This window comes from Sturnira hondurensis, unplaced genomic scaffold (genome assembly GCF_014824575.4).
Source record: "Sturnira hondurensis isolate 20B ecotype Veracruz unplaced genomic scaffold, ASM1482457v3 Scaffold0018525, whole genome shotgun sequence".
Classification (NCBI taxonomy): Eukaryota; Metazoa; Chordata; class Mammalia; order Chiroptera; family Phyllostomidae; genus Sturnira; species Sturnira hondurensis.
Genome location: NW_028091156.1, coordinates 946647 through 965304, shown reverse-complemented (window position 1 = coordinate 965304; position 18658 = coordinate 946647). Strand labels below are relative to the sequence as shown.

The 18658-nt window shown below is 39.9% G+C and overlaps 1 protein-coding gene across 1 annotated transcript in view; it reads right to left on the bottom strand.

Annotated features, from left to right (window-relative positions):
- The window catches only part of CATSPERE (catsper channel auxiliary subunit epsilon), a 53077-nt gene extending 34939 nt beyond the window's left edge, over nt 1-18138 (bottom strand). Inside the window, exons 1-9 of the mRNA XM_037069555.1 lie at nt 17877-18138; nt 15684-15732; nt 15062-15135; nt 14657-14726; nt 12951-13021; nt 11546-11570; nt 10439-10516; nt 5367-5473; nt 2343-2835 (exon numbers count right to left, since the gene is read on the bottom strand). Coding sequence (XP_036925450.1) covers nt 2343-2835; nt 5367-5473; nt 10439-10516; nt 11546-11570; nt 12951-13021; nt 14657-14726; nt 15062-15135; nt 15684-15732; nt 17877-17941 — 1032 coding nt within the window. The 5' untranslated portion in view covers nt 17942-18138. The remainder of the gene's footprint in view (nt 1-2342; nt 2836-5366; nt 5474-10438; nt 10517-11545; nt 11571-12950; nt 13022-14656; nt 14727-15061; nt 15136-15683; nt 15733-17876) is intronic.
- Nucleotides 18139-18658: the final 520 nt, after the last annotated feature.

The following is an 18658-nucleotide window of genomic DNA, read 5'->3' as shown; positions in this document are numbered from 1 at the left end:
AACTATGACAGAAACGCTGGAGGATCCAGAGAGGAAGACAGGCAACATGAGTGCAGAGATGGGGGGTCAGCTGAGACATGTACATGGTGGGAATGAAGAAAATGGAAATGTGAGAAATAAACAAATATATTGGGAATAAAGATATTAGATAGACATTATTAGATACACATTATTAGATAGACATTATTAGATACATTTAAGAATGAATTGGGAACAGCAGGAGAAAGGAGCAGCGAACTTGAAGACAGTTAACAGCATGTATACAAACCGAAGGGCAGAGGGAAAAGCAAAGTGAAGAAAACACCAACAGGTGGTCTGAGATCTGTGGGATAATACTAAATGGCGTCACCTGTGATTTGGGAACCCTAGAAGGAGAGGAACAAAGAACGGCGCAAAAGAAATATTTGAAGAGATAATGTCCAAGAATATCCTCAAATTAATGAAAGACATGATCCCAGAAATCCAAGCAGCTCTGTTGAGCCTTAACAGGATAAATACAGGCTGAGGCAAAAGTAGGTTTACCATTGTGAGAATGAGAAATACAGAATTTATTCTTGTGCTATTATTCATTAATTAGTGTGTTTTCCATACGAACAACTGTAAACCTACGTTTGCCCCACCCTGTATAAAGGAAACCACACCTAGTCACATAATAAAAGTGCTGAAAACCAAAGATAAAGAGCAAGTTCTAATAAAAGCAGCTATGGGTAAAAAGAAAAGATACATTTTATATATATATATATGAGAATCATAATGTGAATAATGGCTGCCTTCCTACCCCGAAATGATGGAGGCCAGCAAATAATGGAATGATGTCTTTGTAAATTGCTGACAACAAAAACAACAACAGCAAACCACCTGCCATTGTGTAATTCTCTATTCAGTGGATGCCCTTCAGACACGAGGGCAAAATAAAAACATAAATAAAGGCACTTTTATACAGACGGATGCGGAGAGAACTTGCCACACAAGAAAACTCAAAGACATGCTCCAGGCTGAAGAGAAACGCAACCAGGAGGAACTCTAGGGGTGCTGACGGACACGGAGCACAACCTGGAAGTTACATGTGAAAGGCTGATTTTGCTATTGGTCTGCACTTGTATCTCTTTATGAAACTGGACTTTAAAAGCAGAAATATTACCACATTTTCGGGATTGATAGCTTCCTGAGCAGTCAAATGGGGGACAGGAGTGCAAAGGGTCGGCTATATGTGCAACTGCGCCGTGATGAGGTCTGCACGCTGTTGGGAAGTATACCTAGTATTTGGAGTTGGACTCTGGTCAATCGAAGAGGTTGACTGTAAAGTCAAGTGCAATCATAACAACAGTTTTGAGTCAAAAAATTCATACAGGAGGCAACATGCAAACACTGCAAAGTACACATTTTACCCAGAAGAAGATAAGAAAGGAGAAACAAAGGAAATAAGAATAATCAGGATTAGTGGAAAACGAACACCAAGTTGGTGGACTTCAACTCAGCCATAGCGGTCAGTCCATGAAACCCATGTGGACCAATCGCTACAACTTGAAGGCAGAGATTGTCACGCTGGGGAAAAAGCAAGACCCTAGTTTGAAGTTCGGTTGTAAGTGTACACACATTTAGAATTTTTATGTCTTCTTGATGCACTGACACTTTTATCATTATATAATGTCTTTCTATATCCCTGACTGTTTTCCTAGTTTGTCTGACATGAATAAAGTCACTCCTGGTTTCTTTTAATAAGTGCTTATGTGGTATCTTCTTCTCCAATATATTACTTTGAATCCAACTACATCCTATATTTAAAGTAGGCTTCTTATAGGAAAACATACAATTTTGTCTTTTTCAGAATGTCCAATTTGACAATCTTTGCTTTTTATGTCTCTGGATTACTTCTACAGGTCTCTCTACCTTTCCTCTTAGAATTTTCCTTACTTCCATATAAGTCCAGCTACGTGCTTAAAAGAAGGTTTAAAATTGTTATGCAGCGTTTTAGATGTTTTGTAATGCTATAGCTTAAGGATATTTTATTTACTATATTGTCAGAAATTAAAGAGTTCATTCATTTCTGAGAGCAGATGGCATTTTTATTTGGGGGAAAAACATTTCTGACTTTTTGCCCGAGTCAGGGTAAAACAAAACAGCCCTAATATGATTGAATGATTCTGCATAATAATATACATGATTCATTTTATTCTATGTTGTCAGAGGTGCTTGGGCCAGGCTCTTTACAATCATAAATGAAATAATTCTGCAAAATTACTGCATAGAATAGTCTCTAATATATCACTGAATTCAAAGGCATGGTAAATATACCTCAATGTGTAAGTGTACTATATACATATATGTACTATTTTACTGACCTTCATTAAATATTTGGTCCAACACCATTTTCTTGTCGCAATGCCAACAATTCCACTTTCAGGAAGGTTTTCTTTGCTTCCCAGTCTTCTGAATGCAGAAGCAGTTTTTACATAGATGACACCATTTATTAAAAAAAAAATTCTATTGTAGGAAATGGCCACAGCAGACACACCGCGTCTCTCGCTGTCAGTGAGGCTGCTTGGCGGCACTCTGATTCTGGTCCACGTGCGAAACGAATCGTTGGTTTGAAAGGTCTCGGTGTCGGCTACCACCACCACAGATGAAGGAACGCAAGCTTCCCAGGTCGACATTAATGGTCTCCCGCGTGGTACAGTGATGGGTAAAAAGCCAGGGAACTCAGGTATGGTCAGGAAAGAAAAACTCAGCTGGAAAAAATAATTTGCAACAAAGCAATCTTGAAAAGACACCTGGTTTCCCTTAATCTCTTTTAGTGTGTCATCCTTCTCCATGGGTAGATAGACGCTCCAGGCCCTAAGAAGAGGAAAATGGAAAATATGAGGATAAAACGGTCTCTTTCTTGTCTCTCAACCGTCTTGCGACAATGCTGGTATTTATCACCTTTTAACCATTTTTGTGTTTTCGTTAACATAAATCTGGGTAAAATAAGTCAAATAGTATTAAAATGCTACCCTTTTCTCCTCATTCTTCACCCTTGTCTCCAAAGGAAAACAACCTTGACTCATACATAATGCTCTTCTGCAATGTGTCTTCATAGTCTCCATAAATATTCTTATACTGCTCTTACTATAGAAGTTTTATACGTTATCTGTTGGCCTCTTATATGACAGATGAAGATGGTTCTCAGAGGATATACCCACCATTACAACTTCTTTTTCCTCAAACTAATGTCATGATGTTTACCTAAGTGTATAGTGTTTGTATTGTTATTGTATAGATAACAATATAATGTATAGATCATATACATTACATTGCTATATACATTCTATATAGCAATCTATAATGTATAGATTGCTTCCTACTGAGCCAGTGACTGTGCTGTGATTGTAACCTTTTATAAATATACTTATTTCCAATATTTTCCCTAGAGTTAATAATTATGTACTTTAAAACTTGGTTTAGTTTTCTAACTTTTCCAATAGATAGCTGACATGGTACTATATGATGTTTTCCATGCGGTCAATGCGGAGCAATCTTGCATTTGATTCCTGAGACTGCCTTCATTACTCTCCGGGTCCAGGCCACCATGGACCGGATCCAGTCCGTTGATCTTTCTTGTTTCGCTAAAGCACATTCTTCAGCAAGTACCTCTTTGCCAATGGGCTTGTGAATATAAGTTTTTTGAGGTCCTGAAATCCAAAAATATCTTTTACACACTTCCTTGAGAATTTGGCTCAGTAGCAACTTCAGAACTTTGACAGCATGCTCTGCAGCTTCTTTGTATTTAGGTTTCCTAATGAGAGTGACACATTGATTCTCATCATTGAAATGGGTCGCCTTCCCATAAGCTTTTAGGATCTCCTCTTTACCCTTCGCATATGAAACTTGGATGGGGCTGGGTCTTATCTTTTGTAGTGGGCATGCATGGCGGAATCTGTGAAAACAAGCACTCTGGCATACATCTTAGAAGCTAGGGAAAGTTCAATGGGGCCTTTCTCCACAGGCCCGTCCAGGGGACCACAGGCGGTGGGAACACTTCCTAACTTACTCTATGAGGCCAGTATTATCCTAATACCAACATTAGATAAACGTGTTACAGGTACGGCTACAGACCTTTTGAATCCAACAACATTTACAAATAATTACGTATCGCGGCCAAATGGGACTTTCCCCAGTTACGCACATACGGTTCAACATTTAAAAATCAACTAATGTAACCCTTCACATCAACAGGTCAAGGAAGAAAATGCATCTAATCATATCAATAAATGCCTAAAAAGCACTCGACAAAATCCAACACTCATTCATGAAAAAAACTCTCAGCAAACTAGCAACAGAGGGGAACTTCAACTTGATAATGAAGCATCTATACAAAAAAAAAAAAAANACTTACTCTATGAGGCCAGTATTATCCTAATACCAACATTAGATAAACGTGTTACAGGTACGGCTACAGACCTTTTGAATCCAACAACATTTACAAATAATTACGTATCGTGGCCAAATGGGACTTTCCCCAGTTACGCACATACGGTTCAACATTTAAAAATCAACTAATGTAACCCTTCACATCAACAGGTTAAGGAAGAAAATGCATCTAATCATATCAATAAATGCCTAAAAAGCACTTGACAAAATCCAACACTCATTCATGAAAAAAACTCTCAGCAAACTAGCAACAGAGGGGAACTTCAACTTGATAATGAAGCATCTATACAAAAAAAAAAAAAAAAACATAATGAGGAGAAACTAAATCCTTTCCTCCTCAGAACAAGGAACAAGGCAAAACGCCTTTTCTTACCACTCCTATTCAACATCACATTGGAAACACACATTGTATGTTTTAGTACACATAGGTTCAATAAGCATGTTGACCTGTGCCTGGGTGTTCAATAGGTTAAGGCTGTCTGAACCCCATGATAACTTACCAGCATGATGGTAAAAGACTTTACTTCTCAGGTGGGATTTGGGATGTGTGGTTTGTGTGTGTATGTGCCTGTGCCCCAAGACGTGGTGACCACTGTGACATCAGCCCAGCACTGTGTCTCATTTTTATGAACCAGCAAGAAACATTTCAACATATTGCCCGGATTTGCCACCATGCTGAAGGAGGCTCTTGGGTTGAGGTACAGCTATTAATGGAAGTTGTGAAACTAGAACCCAGGACTCTGACTAGCATTTTCTGAGCTGGTAACTAGTTCTCACTCTCACAAGTAAACTTTTGTGTTTTTTTTGTATCATAAAAGAATTTACGTGGAAATTACACATGAGGTATTCCATGAAATTCCACGAGGGCTTTAAAATCTCTCTCGCTTTAAGTCTCTGAGGTTTTTTTACTGAATTTTAAAGATAAATTTTATATTTGAAAATTAAAAATTAAATACCCATTCTCCAATTTTTCATGTGGAAAATAAACTTTTCTCTTCAGAAACGTATAGACAACGGGCTCTTGTCCCAAAGTGGTCAACTGCTTGCTAAGCATAATGGAATTCTGTAAAAAATCAAAAACAAATTACTTTTTTTTTCCTAGACAAATTTATTTGGAAATTACATTGTTATATTAAATTTATTATTTTAGCTAAGACATTGTTTACATTTATAATTTACCACATTTTCCATATTTGGGTTTGGTTTTTTCCTACCACGTGGCTTCCTCCCCATTAGAATTTTATGAATTATAATTAAGTCATAATACAGTTCCCAATATGTTGAAAATACTATGCACAATCAGAATCCCAGATGAACGGATTTTATACTCTTAAATAAAATACCCTTAGTTATAATATGAAATACATAATGGAGCTTCTAAAACTAATCTGTCAGAATTATTTCTATATGAACATGCCTTCGAAGCAACATAACTCTTTCAAGGCAGGTTTCAAATTGTTACTGAACCCAACCAGTGGTGGGGGAGGGGAGGGTCCTACCGCTAACAGCCTACCAGGCAAATCTCCAAAGACAGAGTTCCGGGGAAAAGAAAGGAATCTTTTACTTAATGGCAAATTTCTGCCTAAAATATCTGGGTAACAAAAGTAAGGGGAAAGGAAAGGTCAGAGCATGACATCAAAAATAGCTACTTAAATATTTGTTATTACAAGCCCTGGCTGGTGTAGCTCAGTGGATTGAGCGTGGGCCTGCGAACCACATGATCGCAGTTCGATTCCCAGTCAGGGCACATGCCTGGGTTGCAGACCAATTCCCAGCAGGGGACTCACGAGAAGCAACCATACATTGATATTTCTCTCCTTCTCTCCTTCCTTTCCCCTCTAAAGATACATAAATAAAATCTTTAAAAAAATTTGTCATTACATCTACTGCATAGGTTCAAGAACTGAAAATAACATAAGAGCAAAAACCTGTTCACACTGCTGACTGTTATCCCCAAGGTCTTTGGAAATAACGGCAAGTTTCTGCCTCCGATGCCCATACCCTCTAAGACACTTAAAGGAAAATCACCCTGTCACCCTCGGCCAGCTCAGTTCAAGGTTGCGCCAGGAATCTCTTTTCCCACCCAAAGGATCATAAAAGTAGGTCGCTTAGCTGGTCTCCAGTCACTGTGTAGGTCCAGGCATCTTTCGGTGTCTGTGACCCCAGGTATCTGCTCACAGGTCTGCACCAGCCACCCTTGGCAAGCCCCACCCCAGGGGAAAAGCAAACTAACTTTTGCTGTCTGGTGGGCTCTGTTTTCAAAAGTCCTCTCCCAGAAGCGCATGACGGCCAGAACCTAGTGGGAGTGTCCAGCCTTGCAGCCAATGAGGGTCCGGCTGTGTTTGCCTTTGCCCCTCTTCCCTCCACTCCCCACTTCCCGCCACATTTAGCAAGGTGGCCAGGTCTCCAGTCAGCTCAGGCTCCTCCCCCATTTCCAGGTAGGTTGTGTCCCGCCCCCCCTTGCAAAATGATACCTGGAGGCTTTAACAAAAGTTCTCTTAGTGTATAGACAGATATGACATGCTCCCTCTTTTTCGCATGAGATTTAAGGAGAAGTTGAATTGACTGGAATCATCCCAAATAAGGCTTTTTTAGAATAGAGGCAATAGTTTTATTATGGGTATTGTGGGAATCCCTAGAATTAAAAAGTCAGATAATGAGGGTCAGTCTAGAATTCTGTAGCTCCCCTCTGCCCTAATCTTCTATTAATGCTCCCATTTAATTTCCTAGAACTAGGTCAACCACCTACAGAGGAGCCTTTGAGATGCCACGGTCGGTGAGGTCGGTGAGCATCGGCAAGGGTGTGTGGCTGGGCCTGGGTGTGTCAACAGCAAGGGTGTGTGGCTGGGCCTAGGTGTGTCCAACAGCAAGGGTGTGTGGCTGGGCCTGGGTGTGTCCAACAGCAAGGCTGTGTGGCTAGGCCCAATGTGTCCAACAGCAAGGATGTGGGGCTGGGCCCAATGTGTCCAACAGCAAGGCTGTGTGGCTAGGCCCAATGTGTCCAACAGCAAGGATGTGGGGCTGGGCCCAATGTGTCCAACAGCAAGGCTGTGTGGCTGGGCCTGGGAGTGTCCAACAGCAAGGCCGTGTGGCTGGGCCTGGGAGTGTCCAACAGCAAGGCTGTGTGGCTGGGCCTGGGTGTGTCCAACAGGAGAACTTAATCTGTTTTGGAGAGCAGGCGTGGTGGTCAGAAAAGGCCTCCCTGAGGGATACACATTTAATGATTTTGAAAGGGAAATAGGAGTTTGTCTGGTAAATAATGAATAATATGTAGCTTTATTTTGTTTCTGAAAATCTTACCCACTATTCAGAGTTTTAAAAACAACTATCTTTCATATAACTATAAAGGAAAAGGGTAAATGAAATACTCTTAATGGNGCCCAATGTGTCCAACAGCAAGGCTGTGTGGCTGGGCCCAATGTGTCCAACAGCAAGGCTGTGTGGCTGGGCCTGGGAGTGTCCAACAGCAAGGGTGTGTGGCTGGGCCTGGGAGTATCCAACAGCAAGGCTGTGTGGCTGGGCCTGGGTGTGTCCAACAGCAAGGGTGTAGCTGGGCCTGGGTGTGTCAACAGCAAGGGTGTGGGGCTGGGCCCAATGTGTCCAACAGGAGAATTTAACCTGTTTTGGAGAGCAGGCATGGTGGTCAGCAAAGGCCTCCCTGAGGGATACACATTTAATGATTTTGAAAGGGAAATAGGAGTTTGTCTGGTAAATAATTAATAATATGTAGCTTTATTTTGTTTCTGAAAATCTTACCCACTATTCAGAGTTTTAAAAACAACTATCTTTCATATAACTATAAAGGAAAAGGGTAAATGAAATACTCTTAATGGCTTGGATAAGATGGAAATAAAACATAATAAGCAAGATGTTCAACAAGATGATAGAAAAAAGGACAAGCCAAGAAAATGTTAAGAAAATCTTTAACTCTCATATAGCAGATATCAACAAACTTAAAACTTTGTTTTTTTCATGAAAAGGGTGATTTATAGCATTAAAGAGAATTTTATAAATATAGGAAAAATTACCACATAGAAGTTATCAAAAATAAAAACACTTTAGTATATTTTCTTAGGATTTACCAAAAGTAGGGTACTATTATATATATTCAAGTTGTGTAAACAGAAGTCTATATAAATGATAGTGTTGCATTTACCAACCGCGAGAACAAATGTCGGAGACTTTTGGGGTTCCAAAGATGTTACTTTATTGGCCAAGTTTAACCTGTGCAGGGGCGAACTCTCCAAAGTGTCCGGAGACACGGTGCCCGCAAGGGCTGCAAATGAGAGTCTCGCCCAACGCTTACAGGCTTAGGGTTTTAAGGAGGCGCGCAAGCAAGCTGGATACAGAAGCAGATGTGGCGGTTAGCGGTTGGCTCAGGGGCACAATAGGGTCACTGATTATTGGTGAGTTAACTCGTGCACTGGCTCGTGCTCCTTTACTTGACTGGTCAGTTGAGCTCGTGCACAGGGGCAAAATTTCCCTCCCTAGTAACTGTCCAGATGGCTATCTGCCCGACTCACCTTGTTGCTCTTACACCACATCCTGGAACACACCCTGCTCTTCGGATGTGTCCTGGAGCCTCTTTGCGTTACTTAGTAAAACACCTTTTACTTCCTTACAGCTATGTTCTGGCTAGTTCCCCTTTGCCCTCAACAATAACACAATATTCCATCCAGCAAATTATCATCATTGACTTAATCCCCTACTGGACATGTAGGTAGTTTTATTTTTTCACTATTTTTAATATTATAGCCACAGACACCATCAGATATACAGTCTTTTCCACAGTTAGGACTATTTTTCTTTTGATTAGATTCTTGGAAGTGTGATTACTAGGTCAAAAGTTATGAATATTTTTAAAATTCTTTTTTAAAAAATATTTTATTTATTTATCTTTAGAGGGGAAGGGGAGAAAGAGAGAAATATCAATGTATGGTTGCCTCTCGTGAGTCCCCTGCTGAGAACTGCAACCCAGGCATGTGCCCTGACTGGGAATCGAACCGCGATCGTGTGGTTCGCAGGCCCGCGCTCAATCCACTGAGCTACACAAGCCAGGATGAATATTTTTTTAAATTCTTGATACATAATACCAAAGGATTTCTAAAGGACTATGACAATGAACATTATCACTAGTGACCAATGGGAGCCATGGACTCCACTGACCAATGAGTCCATGCTGTTTCTAATAGAGCGCCATGGAAAGATTTTAAGGAAATGACATGGTCATGAATAAACACGAACGTTAAAAAGAGCAAAAGAGCAAATTATTAGGTATGCATGGGTCAAATAATGTTAAAATGTGCATATTTTCATTTGAGAAGATTAGAAACGAAGTAGCAGCAATGCTCTAAGTATTCAATCACCATTCGTTTATTTTATTCTCTCTAAAGTTGATTGCGAAATCAAACAATTGATTAGTTGTCATTCTGATTTATCACTCTACCGCTTGTGAATTTGATTACCATACATCATAATAACACTATGGAAAATCAGACAGATCTTGGATTGTTAACACACATTAATGAGAAACTAAAACTGCTCATTTTATATTTCTCTTCAATACAGTGTATTGCAGTTGAAGACAGAAAATTCTTGAAAGAGGTGAATTTGCAACAAATAAGAAAAGGCTTGTTTATTCGCCACGTTGCACCTTTAGGAAATTCATTAGTCTGTAAGCAACAGAAGGACCCATAAGGGGCCGGACACAGTTTTGAAAGGTGACTTCGAAACAGATGCTTGAGGAACAGCTATAAAGCACTTTGTAAAGGTCAGCATCCTCATAAATGATGCAATTGGTAGAAAATGCAACAAGTGCTCAGAAAACAATTCTAAAGAAAAATTTACAACTGCAGCGATCAAGCACAAATTCAAAATCACTTGAATGACTACACTCAACTTACTGGATAAATAAAAATGCATTTAGTTAGTTCTGGGTACCTTAAAATAAAATAGTCACAATATTCACAGCCCTTACAAAAGAAGTGTAGCCTACAATTTCAGGGATGATAATAATGTTTCCACTTACTGGTGACGGCGATTCTGCTTTCCATACGAGCTCACTGGGGTCGGCATTTTCTGGGTCGTATACCCATATAATGACATTCTACAAAATAAAATGTTTGCATTGCTTTCAATTTGGGACACATTTCATGTTTAGTTGCGGCCCAACATAACTACAAAACTGCACTTACAAAATTTGGATGATCCCATTTAAAAAACAAAACAACGTGTTGTTTTTAACAAGTGAAACAACCCGAAGACATATGGAGGAAGAGCTGATAATATTCCTCTGCACGCCCGAGGGAACTGCTAGCCTTTCACAAGGATGCTCGTACACCTTTCTCTGCATTCACAAGTGGACGCAGCACCCGGCCCACTCACACGCTCACACACATTTAACAAAAAGGAAACCACACTACACAGGTTATTTGTAACTTGCTTTTATCACTGGATACACCAGGGCCATTTCATTAGCTGTAGATAGAATTCTTTTCTTTGTTATTTGTTTTTTCTTGAATAGACAATTTATTCACACAATTAAAACAAATGATATAAAAAATACAGTGAAAACTGTCCCCCGCCCGCACTGTACGTCGACACTCATTTCCGTAAGTTCACGACACCCCACAAATAACTACTCTTAGTAAGTTCTTGTTCCTAGCTCTATCAAATTAATGTGCATAACCAATAAAGATATTTTTTCTCCACAGAGAGGAGGTTGGGAAAGGGTAGACCTCGTGGACCTCCTGAAAAGGTGGTGGACCCCTGAGGGTCCTCACACCTTGAGCACTGTGGGTCTAAGCAACTTTTGTTGAAAAATTAGTTTGAAGAATTTGTCTTCCATAAATATGGAATATAATCTGGAAATATTATAGTAGTCATAAAAGAAGAATATACATGCCCTGGCTGGTGTAGCTCAGTGGTTTGAGCATAGGCCTGCGAACCAGAGGATTGCAGTTCGATTCCGAGTCAGGGCACATGCCTGGGTTGCAGGCCAGTTCCCAGCAGGGGACACATGAGAGGCAACCGTACATTGATATTTCTCTCCTTCTCCTCTTCCCTTCCCCTCTAAAGATAAATAAATAAAATCTTTAAAAAAATGAAGGATATACAAAGTTAAAAAATATTTTACCTGAATTAAAACCTCAGGGAAATTTCTGTTGAGAAAAAGGAATCATTTTAATAAATGATATATTTTAATACGTGATATATTAAGTAAATGTATATTTAATAAATGTATACATTTATTTAAATGATATACATTTTAATAAATGTATATTTTAATAAACAGTATGCTAAATATTAGTTTGAATATTCTACTTTCAATATACCTATCTCTAAATCTTGGAATCTTCTCTTTATGTTCCGTTATAGATGCATCATTACATGCAAAATGTACAAAAAAGCTACATGTGTCTATAATTAAACATAATCAGGATTCTCAAGTGTCATCACAGAAGGCTGAGAGGCCTGAATCTGCATGCTTCCTTAACAACAGTGCAAGTTCACAGAGCAAAGACGTATGAGTAGTCTTTAAAAATCTGACTCTATCTTTCCAGGTCCACAGCAATGGAAAAGCTGGACAGAGCCACACGGTGGTTCCCTGAAGAGACTGATAAAATAAATAGGGAAGAACCCCTTGGAAGAAGAACAAGGCAACAGAAGGGAGACAGATAAAAATGTTAGAAATGTCAAGACACAAAACTATAGCTACGTCAGAGATGGAACAAGAATAAGAGGACATTACAGGCAACTTGACGACACTGAACTTTTTACTAACATTGCTAACTGAAGATGGAAAATTCCCAGAGAAAATCCTACTGATGAAAATGGATTGTACGAGAATGAGAATTCCAAACTCGCACAATAACCATTAAGTCAATTAATAGTTAGGAAATCATTCTGCTCCTAACCCCACCAGATACTAAAAGATATTCTGATTCACTGATTTTTTTTTTATCTAATTGAATGATTTGATAATGCAGTTAGTTATTCTTCCTTGTACCAGTTTCCCTTTCTTAGTTGTATTCATTCACTCTCATGTTACAGTGGGTTTGAAGAGCTACCTAGAACAGAGAGGTTTTCTGGAATATAACGTAGCTAATCGAAATAAATGAGCCTCGTTTGGAAAAGCAGAGTCAAATCCCAATGCTGTCTTTTAGTGGCTGTGTATTTTTGTCCAAAGTTATTTAATCTATCCAAGTTTACATTTCCACATTTATAGAGATAGTAACACTCCACATTTGTGTGGTTATCATGACAAACTGAGAGATAATTTACATAGAGCAGAAGCAGTATATGATCCAATAAGGGTTGCTATTGTTGTTTTTCGTGTTTGTTCTACAGTATAAGTTGGGCAGTATAGTCGAGGACATCTTGATTGGTGATTGAAAGTGTATATGGAAACTATAATGTAGATAACCTATTTGTCAATTTTTTGTCAATTAGAACTTAGACCTAAATATTCTTTAAAAGCTTTAATAACCTTTAGAGTTATTGAATTTAATAAACTTTATAGTCAATATTGCATTACTTACATAACTCTATAGTACCACAGAAAGCAAGTATTAGATTTGTCCACAAATAAATAGCGTTCTTCTTCTAAATCCTAAAAGAAAATGCAAAATAAACTATGATATATGAAGTTAACTTTAAATCAAATACAAATTTAGATACAGGCATCAAAGTCACGGAGGAACTCAGTTAATTATCTAGGATTAGAAGAAGTATAATGAATAAATTTCAGAATACAACTAATAAATATTCATATAATACTAGTTCAATTCTTCAGTTACTCCCTGTGATTAAGAATTTACTCTCATGGATGACAAATGTAGATGACTTATTGTTTCTATTATATTTGACTTTGTGAAATAATGAGAAATATATATGCTTTGCCCTGGTTCCCGAGTCTTTGACCATGACTCCTGACACAGCTGCTAAAACTCCTATAGTTTGCTGAGTGGTCAGAGTGTTTGATACAGAGCTCCTGCCATTTTCCTCACTGAAACACAGTTCATTTCATTTTCTGGTTTAGTGGTTTTCAACCAGGGGTGACTTTCCTCCCCAGGGGTCACTTGGCAATGCCTGAAGGTGTTTTTGCGTTCAGAAGCCATATGTCCTTCCTGAAAGGCTGTAAGATCTGATGACACCGTACGTAAATGACAAAGGTAGTCCTGTACGTGCATGAATTTGTGTGCACGTATTTTCTTAGATAACACAGTTTATAATGTGGGCTTCCAACATGCAACAAAAGGGAAGGAAACCCTTTGTTTCCTCCGAAATTGTGCTCACGACGCTTAAAAAGCCAAATCAGACAGGTTTCAGTCTATAGGGGTTAACACATGAATGAATACTCATCTGGCCTCTGCCACATCACTCTCCCTACTGTTTCCTGAAAATAAAGGTTGTTAATGAAAAGGAAGTCACTAGCCCCGAAGTACAGGCAGGATCGGCCACCCGGGGCTTCTGTGACAGCTGCTTTGTGTGGTGACCTCTGCTGTGGGGTGTGGGGCTGGTGCTTTGTTACTTAGTTAATCCAAGTGTGGCTGTTTTAAAATGCTTTACTGTTTTGGTAAACTAGGGAGGACTCCTCGTCACTTTCATTTATTAACATTCGCAGCTGCTTTCTAAAAGAAAGCATGGTAGGAGTCAAAATAGAAACCTTCTGGAAATGGCTCCGAGCCCTGGGTGCAGTTACAGGAGATTGGTATGTGAGACCCTCTCAAGTGGGAGCCTGCTATCATTGCAACGGGGACTGGGACTTCAACACACTAATGAAAAGACTAAGCTAAAATGCATCGTTCAATAACTTCTAATTTGTAGAGATGCACCTAAAAATGAATGACATTGACAGTAATTTTAAAACACTTCTTATTGTCCTGGCTGGTGTGGCTCAGTGGATTGAGCACCGGCCTGCGAAACAAAGACCAAAGGGTCTCTGGTTCGATTCCCAGTCAGGGCACATGCCTGGGTTGCAGGCTTGGTCCCCAGTTGGGGGAGCTTGAGAGGCAACCACGCATTGATGTTTCTCTCCTCTTTCTCCCTCTCTTTCCCCTCTATCTAAAAATAATAATTTTCTTTTAAAAAGAAAATAAATAAATAAAAATACTTATTATTTACAGTTACAACTTACACTATTTAAAACAGATTGAAAGCACCAGAAAAGGGCAAAATAAAATGTAACATGAATGATCATTCAAGTTTAGTAAGTCTTCATAAGTTCTCATTAAAATCAACTTACTGGGCCTTTAACGATCGGTTTTATAATCTGAATCCCTGGAGAAGGACAACGCAATTCTGTCTTGGGTGAGCTGGCATTTAAAGAGAGCAAGAAAGGAGGTACAGGTCAGGATGCATATGAGGCTGATGAAAATTTTCCTGCTACTCTTTAAGCCTAAAAACTTCAATTGTGTGCTAATGAAAAAAAAATAGCAATATTTGATTTCTATCCTATTTTCAAAGTGATTTTGTTTTTCTTTTCACATCTATGCAATCGGAATACATTTACACTCAACCAAAGCCTGGAGTCTGAATGTCCATACTATGTGAATGCTTGGTTACATATAAATACACACATGTAAACCCACTGACATGCTGAGTGCTTGGTTGCATGTAAACATGCTGACATTCAGGACAAAAATGTTACCTTTTATTTTTCACAGAACAGGTTTCTGGCACACTCCACTCAGAAAACAATGTTCCTTCATACTCTAACTGAATCTAAAAAATAAGATAAAACAGTTCAAACAAAAAATTTGCTCCAGAATTTTCATCTCATTTTTCAGAGGTAGGGTTCAGTTCTCTGGGTCCTTATTATTTAAAGAAAGACTAATTAAAATTTGGTATCTTTGAAATTATACAAAGTAATATGACAAAGGAAAAGTAACTTTTCTGAAACACTTGTAGCCTCCCCACCAAGTTATAAGATTTTTATTTTATTTAAAAAATAACATATTAAGTATCTAGGAGGTGACTGGTACTCTAGTAGGTCCTGAGGATTAAAAAAAAGATAAATGAGACAGTCATCTTGTCTGTATCATGACAAATTTTTTAAATATTAAATAATAAAGCAACACTACTTATTTTTGCTACTTACATATTTAAGGACTATTCTTGCAGAGGGGATCTCTATTAGAAAGATAAATGAAATGTAGGATATCAAATAAAGATAAAAGAATGACACTGTGCTATACAACTGAGTATAATTAACTCTGCTCTAAGGTAAAAAAAAATACTTAAACACAGCTTTAAAAAAATTAAACACTCACAGTGCTTCTGGTACTGAAAATGCGGTAGTCTGGACTATTCGTGTAGTATCTGTGGAGGAAAAGGTCAAGTGTGAACAGGAGCCCTAATTTCCCCTCCAGAGAAGAGGGGCTCTGTGTTTGGTCAGAGTGTGCCCCGCCTGCCAAGGGCTTTATGTTTCTGCCCAAGGATCTTCTTGCAAAGCACAGTCAGGGCTGAACCAGAGGATTATCTGTCAACTCTGCCCACCACTCAAGGGGCATCGGGGTTGGCTCAGTATCTGAAGACACTGGAACGGGAAGACCCCCACCGGAATGGTGGGGTTACCTCTCAACAACCCTACTGATTTGAAAATGCATTTCATACACCTGACCTACCAAAGATCATTGCTCAGCCCAGCCGACCTTAAGTGTGCTCAGCACACTGACAGTAGCTGATGGTTAGGGAAAATCATCTAACACAAAGCCTATTTTATAGTAAAGTGTTGAACATCTCATGTAGTTTATCATGCATATCGCTTTCACACCGCCATGAAGTCAAAAAATCATAAGTGGAAACATCGTCTGTTGGGAACTGCATGTAAATACTTTTACATCTTGATTTTGTTTTAGGATGAAAACTGTTAAAGAATATTGGCTGCACTGCCTTTCCTTATAAACAGAATTAAAATAAAATGAATAAAGGTTAAAAATCCATAAAGCAGTATTGCTTGTTTGAAACCCTGAAGTAAAGAGCAAATCTCTGCGAGTCCTTGTTCATGATCAATTTCCTCTTTTATTCAGGGCACTTTAATTTCCCACTGTGTGATCTATCTAAATAAGCATTGTCCACTCTAAATATAATGCAACCCACATTGCAAAAGCAAGAAGAAACCAGTGAAATAGACTTTAATAATATATTTTATTGGCGTATGCTTTCCCCTACAACGGCAAAGTTGCGGAATTAAAACAGATTGTATAGCCTGAAATGCCGAAGTAATCTCTGGTGTACACATAGTTTCTAAACTCCTTGAGTTCACAGGCTGTCCTTAATAATATTAGCCACCAGAATTTATTTGCCCCAGTGTTTGCTACGCATGTGTTGAGAGGGCATTGGATTCCGGCCTCACAACCACTCCATGAGAGAGGTTTTCTCATCATCTTTTTAAAAAAGATTTTATTTATTCATTTTTAGACAAAAGGGGAGAAAAGGAGAAAGAGAGAGGAACATCAATGTGTGGTTGCCTCTCAGGCACCCCCGACCAGGGACCTGGCTTGCAACCCTGGCATGTGCACTGACTGGGAACTGAACCTGCAACCCTTTGGTTCGCAGGCCCACGCTCAATCCACTGAGCTGCACCAGCCAGGTCATCTTCTTATAGAGAAGAAAACGAAGGTTTACAAAGTTCTATTAGAATGCCACATTTTTTGCTTTTTCGCTACTTCTCTCACCTTTCCAGTGGCGTCTCACACGTCTCACGTGTGCCTAGTGAGGTGCCCTGGGTCCCTTTCCTCTGAAGCCTCTTGTGGTTGGATTTATTGTTGGTTTTCTTACATTTTTATACTGGAGGGCAATAATTACTGTTATAGCAAAACCTCCATTAAATAGAATATTCGCAGAGTGTGGTTTTCCTGGTTCACCATCCGTATTTTAACCTGCGTCGAAAATCATTCTAAAATGTTTTGATCCGCTTTCCAGTCCAGAAGTTACCTGATACTGAACAAAAGTTTCTCAGACCTTTACGTTTTCATTCCTCCAATCAACTCATTTTGTACGGGAATCACACCTCCTTACATCGTATAACGCACTTTCTCATAAATCATGTAACCACCATCGACCTAGCTATCCCAACGAGGAGGGCTCCTCCTCCCCGGTCCAATGTCTGTTGGCAATTTGGGGTTCTCATTTGTCCTGCTCCTCTCCGGCAAGAAACCGGAGTGTAGTAGGAGGTACTGGCTTTAAGGACTCACGGGAGCTCTGCTGTCAGAGGACTGCGTTGCGAAGTGACCGGGACTCTGCATCAGCCAAGCTCTGCCAGCGCCCCCTCCTTTTCCGCCCTCATTCATTGAAAACTTTCAGAGGTGGGCGGCGGGGACCTGGGGCTTGGGTTCAGGGAACTGCGAGCAGAGAGGGTGGTCTGCATGGGCGGTGTTCCCAGGACACTGAGGCGCTGGGTGGGACCCCGCCCGGTGGGACCCCGCCCATTGCTCCCTGTCCACGACTGGCGGCGTCTCTACCTCCATAGCGCCGAGCCGCAGCAGCTCAGCCAGGATAACAGCACCGCCACTCTCTGCGCTGCCATGGCGGCGCCAAGACCCTTCACTCAACGGCCCAGGCCTCGCCGGTGCCGGCCTCGCGTTCTCTCGAGGGGGCGCCTGGGGACCTCACGGCAGGAGGTGCTGCGGAGCTCAGTAGGGCCAGTTCACCAGATTCCAGCAAGTGCGCATGCGCCTGCCTGTTAACACCTGGGAGACTAGAAGTTCGGTGTTGCAGTGGAAAATGAAAATTACATTTCAAGTAAGGCAGAAACATGCTTTTATTGAAGTAAACTAGCAAAACCACGTTGGATAATACTAGTTGACTTAATGAAGATAAAACGTTTCAGTTAGTTTATCTTCTAGCCCAAATCTTCCTTGTGACTGTGTATAACCACTGCAAAGCAAATAACTTGTGTACCATTTACAGGGCTCGGGAGCTCCATAAACGACTTCTAAGTTGAACAGAAATTACAGTGACAGGTGCTTATTGAACACTTTCTGTATGCCCAACACTATCTCGTGCACTTGGGTGCGAAGAAGTAGCACAGCACTCTGGTTTACAAAGGGGTTTGTGATCTCGTGGTAAAGCCAAAATAAACACCAAAGTTATCAGTATTATCATGTATGTGTTTACTTGTCGGTAGACCAAATAATCTGAACCCTGAAGGACTGCAATTGTATCTTTATTCCTCCTTTTGTCATCAGTGCCCAGCACAACCTCAGTTTATAGTAGGTACTCAGTGTTTACTGACTTAATGAAT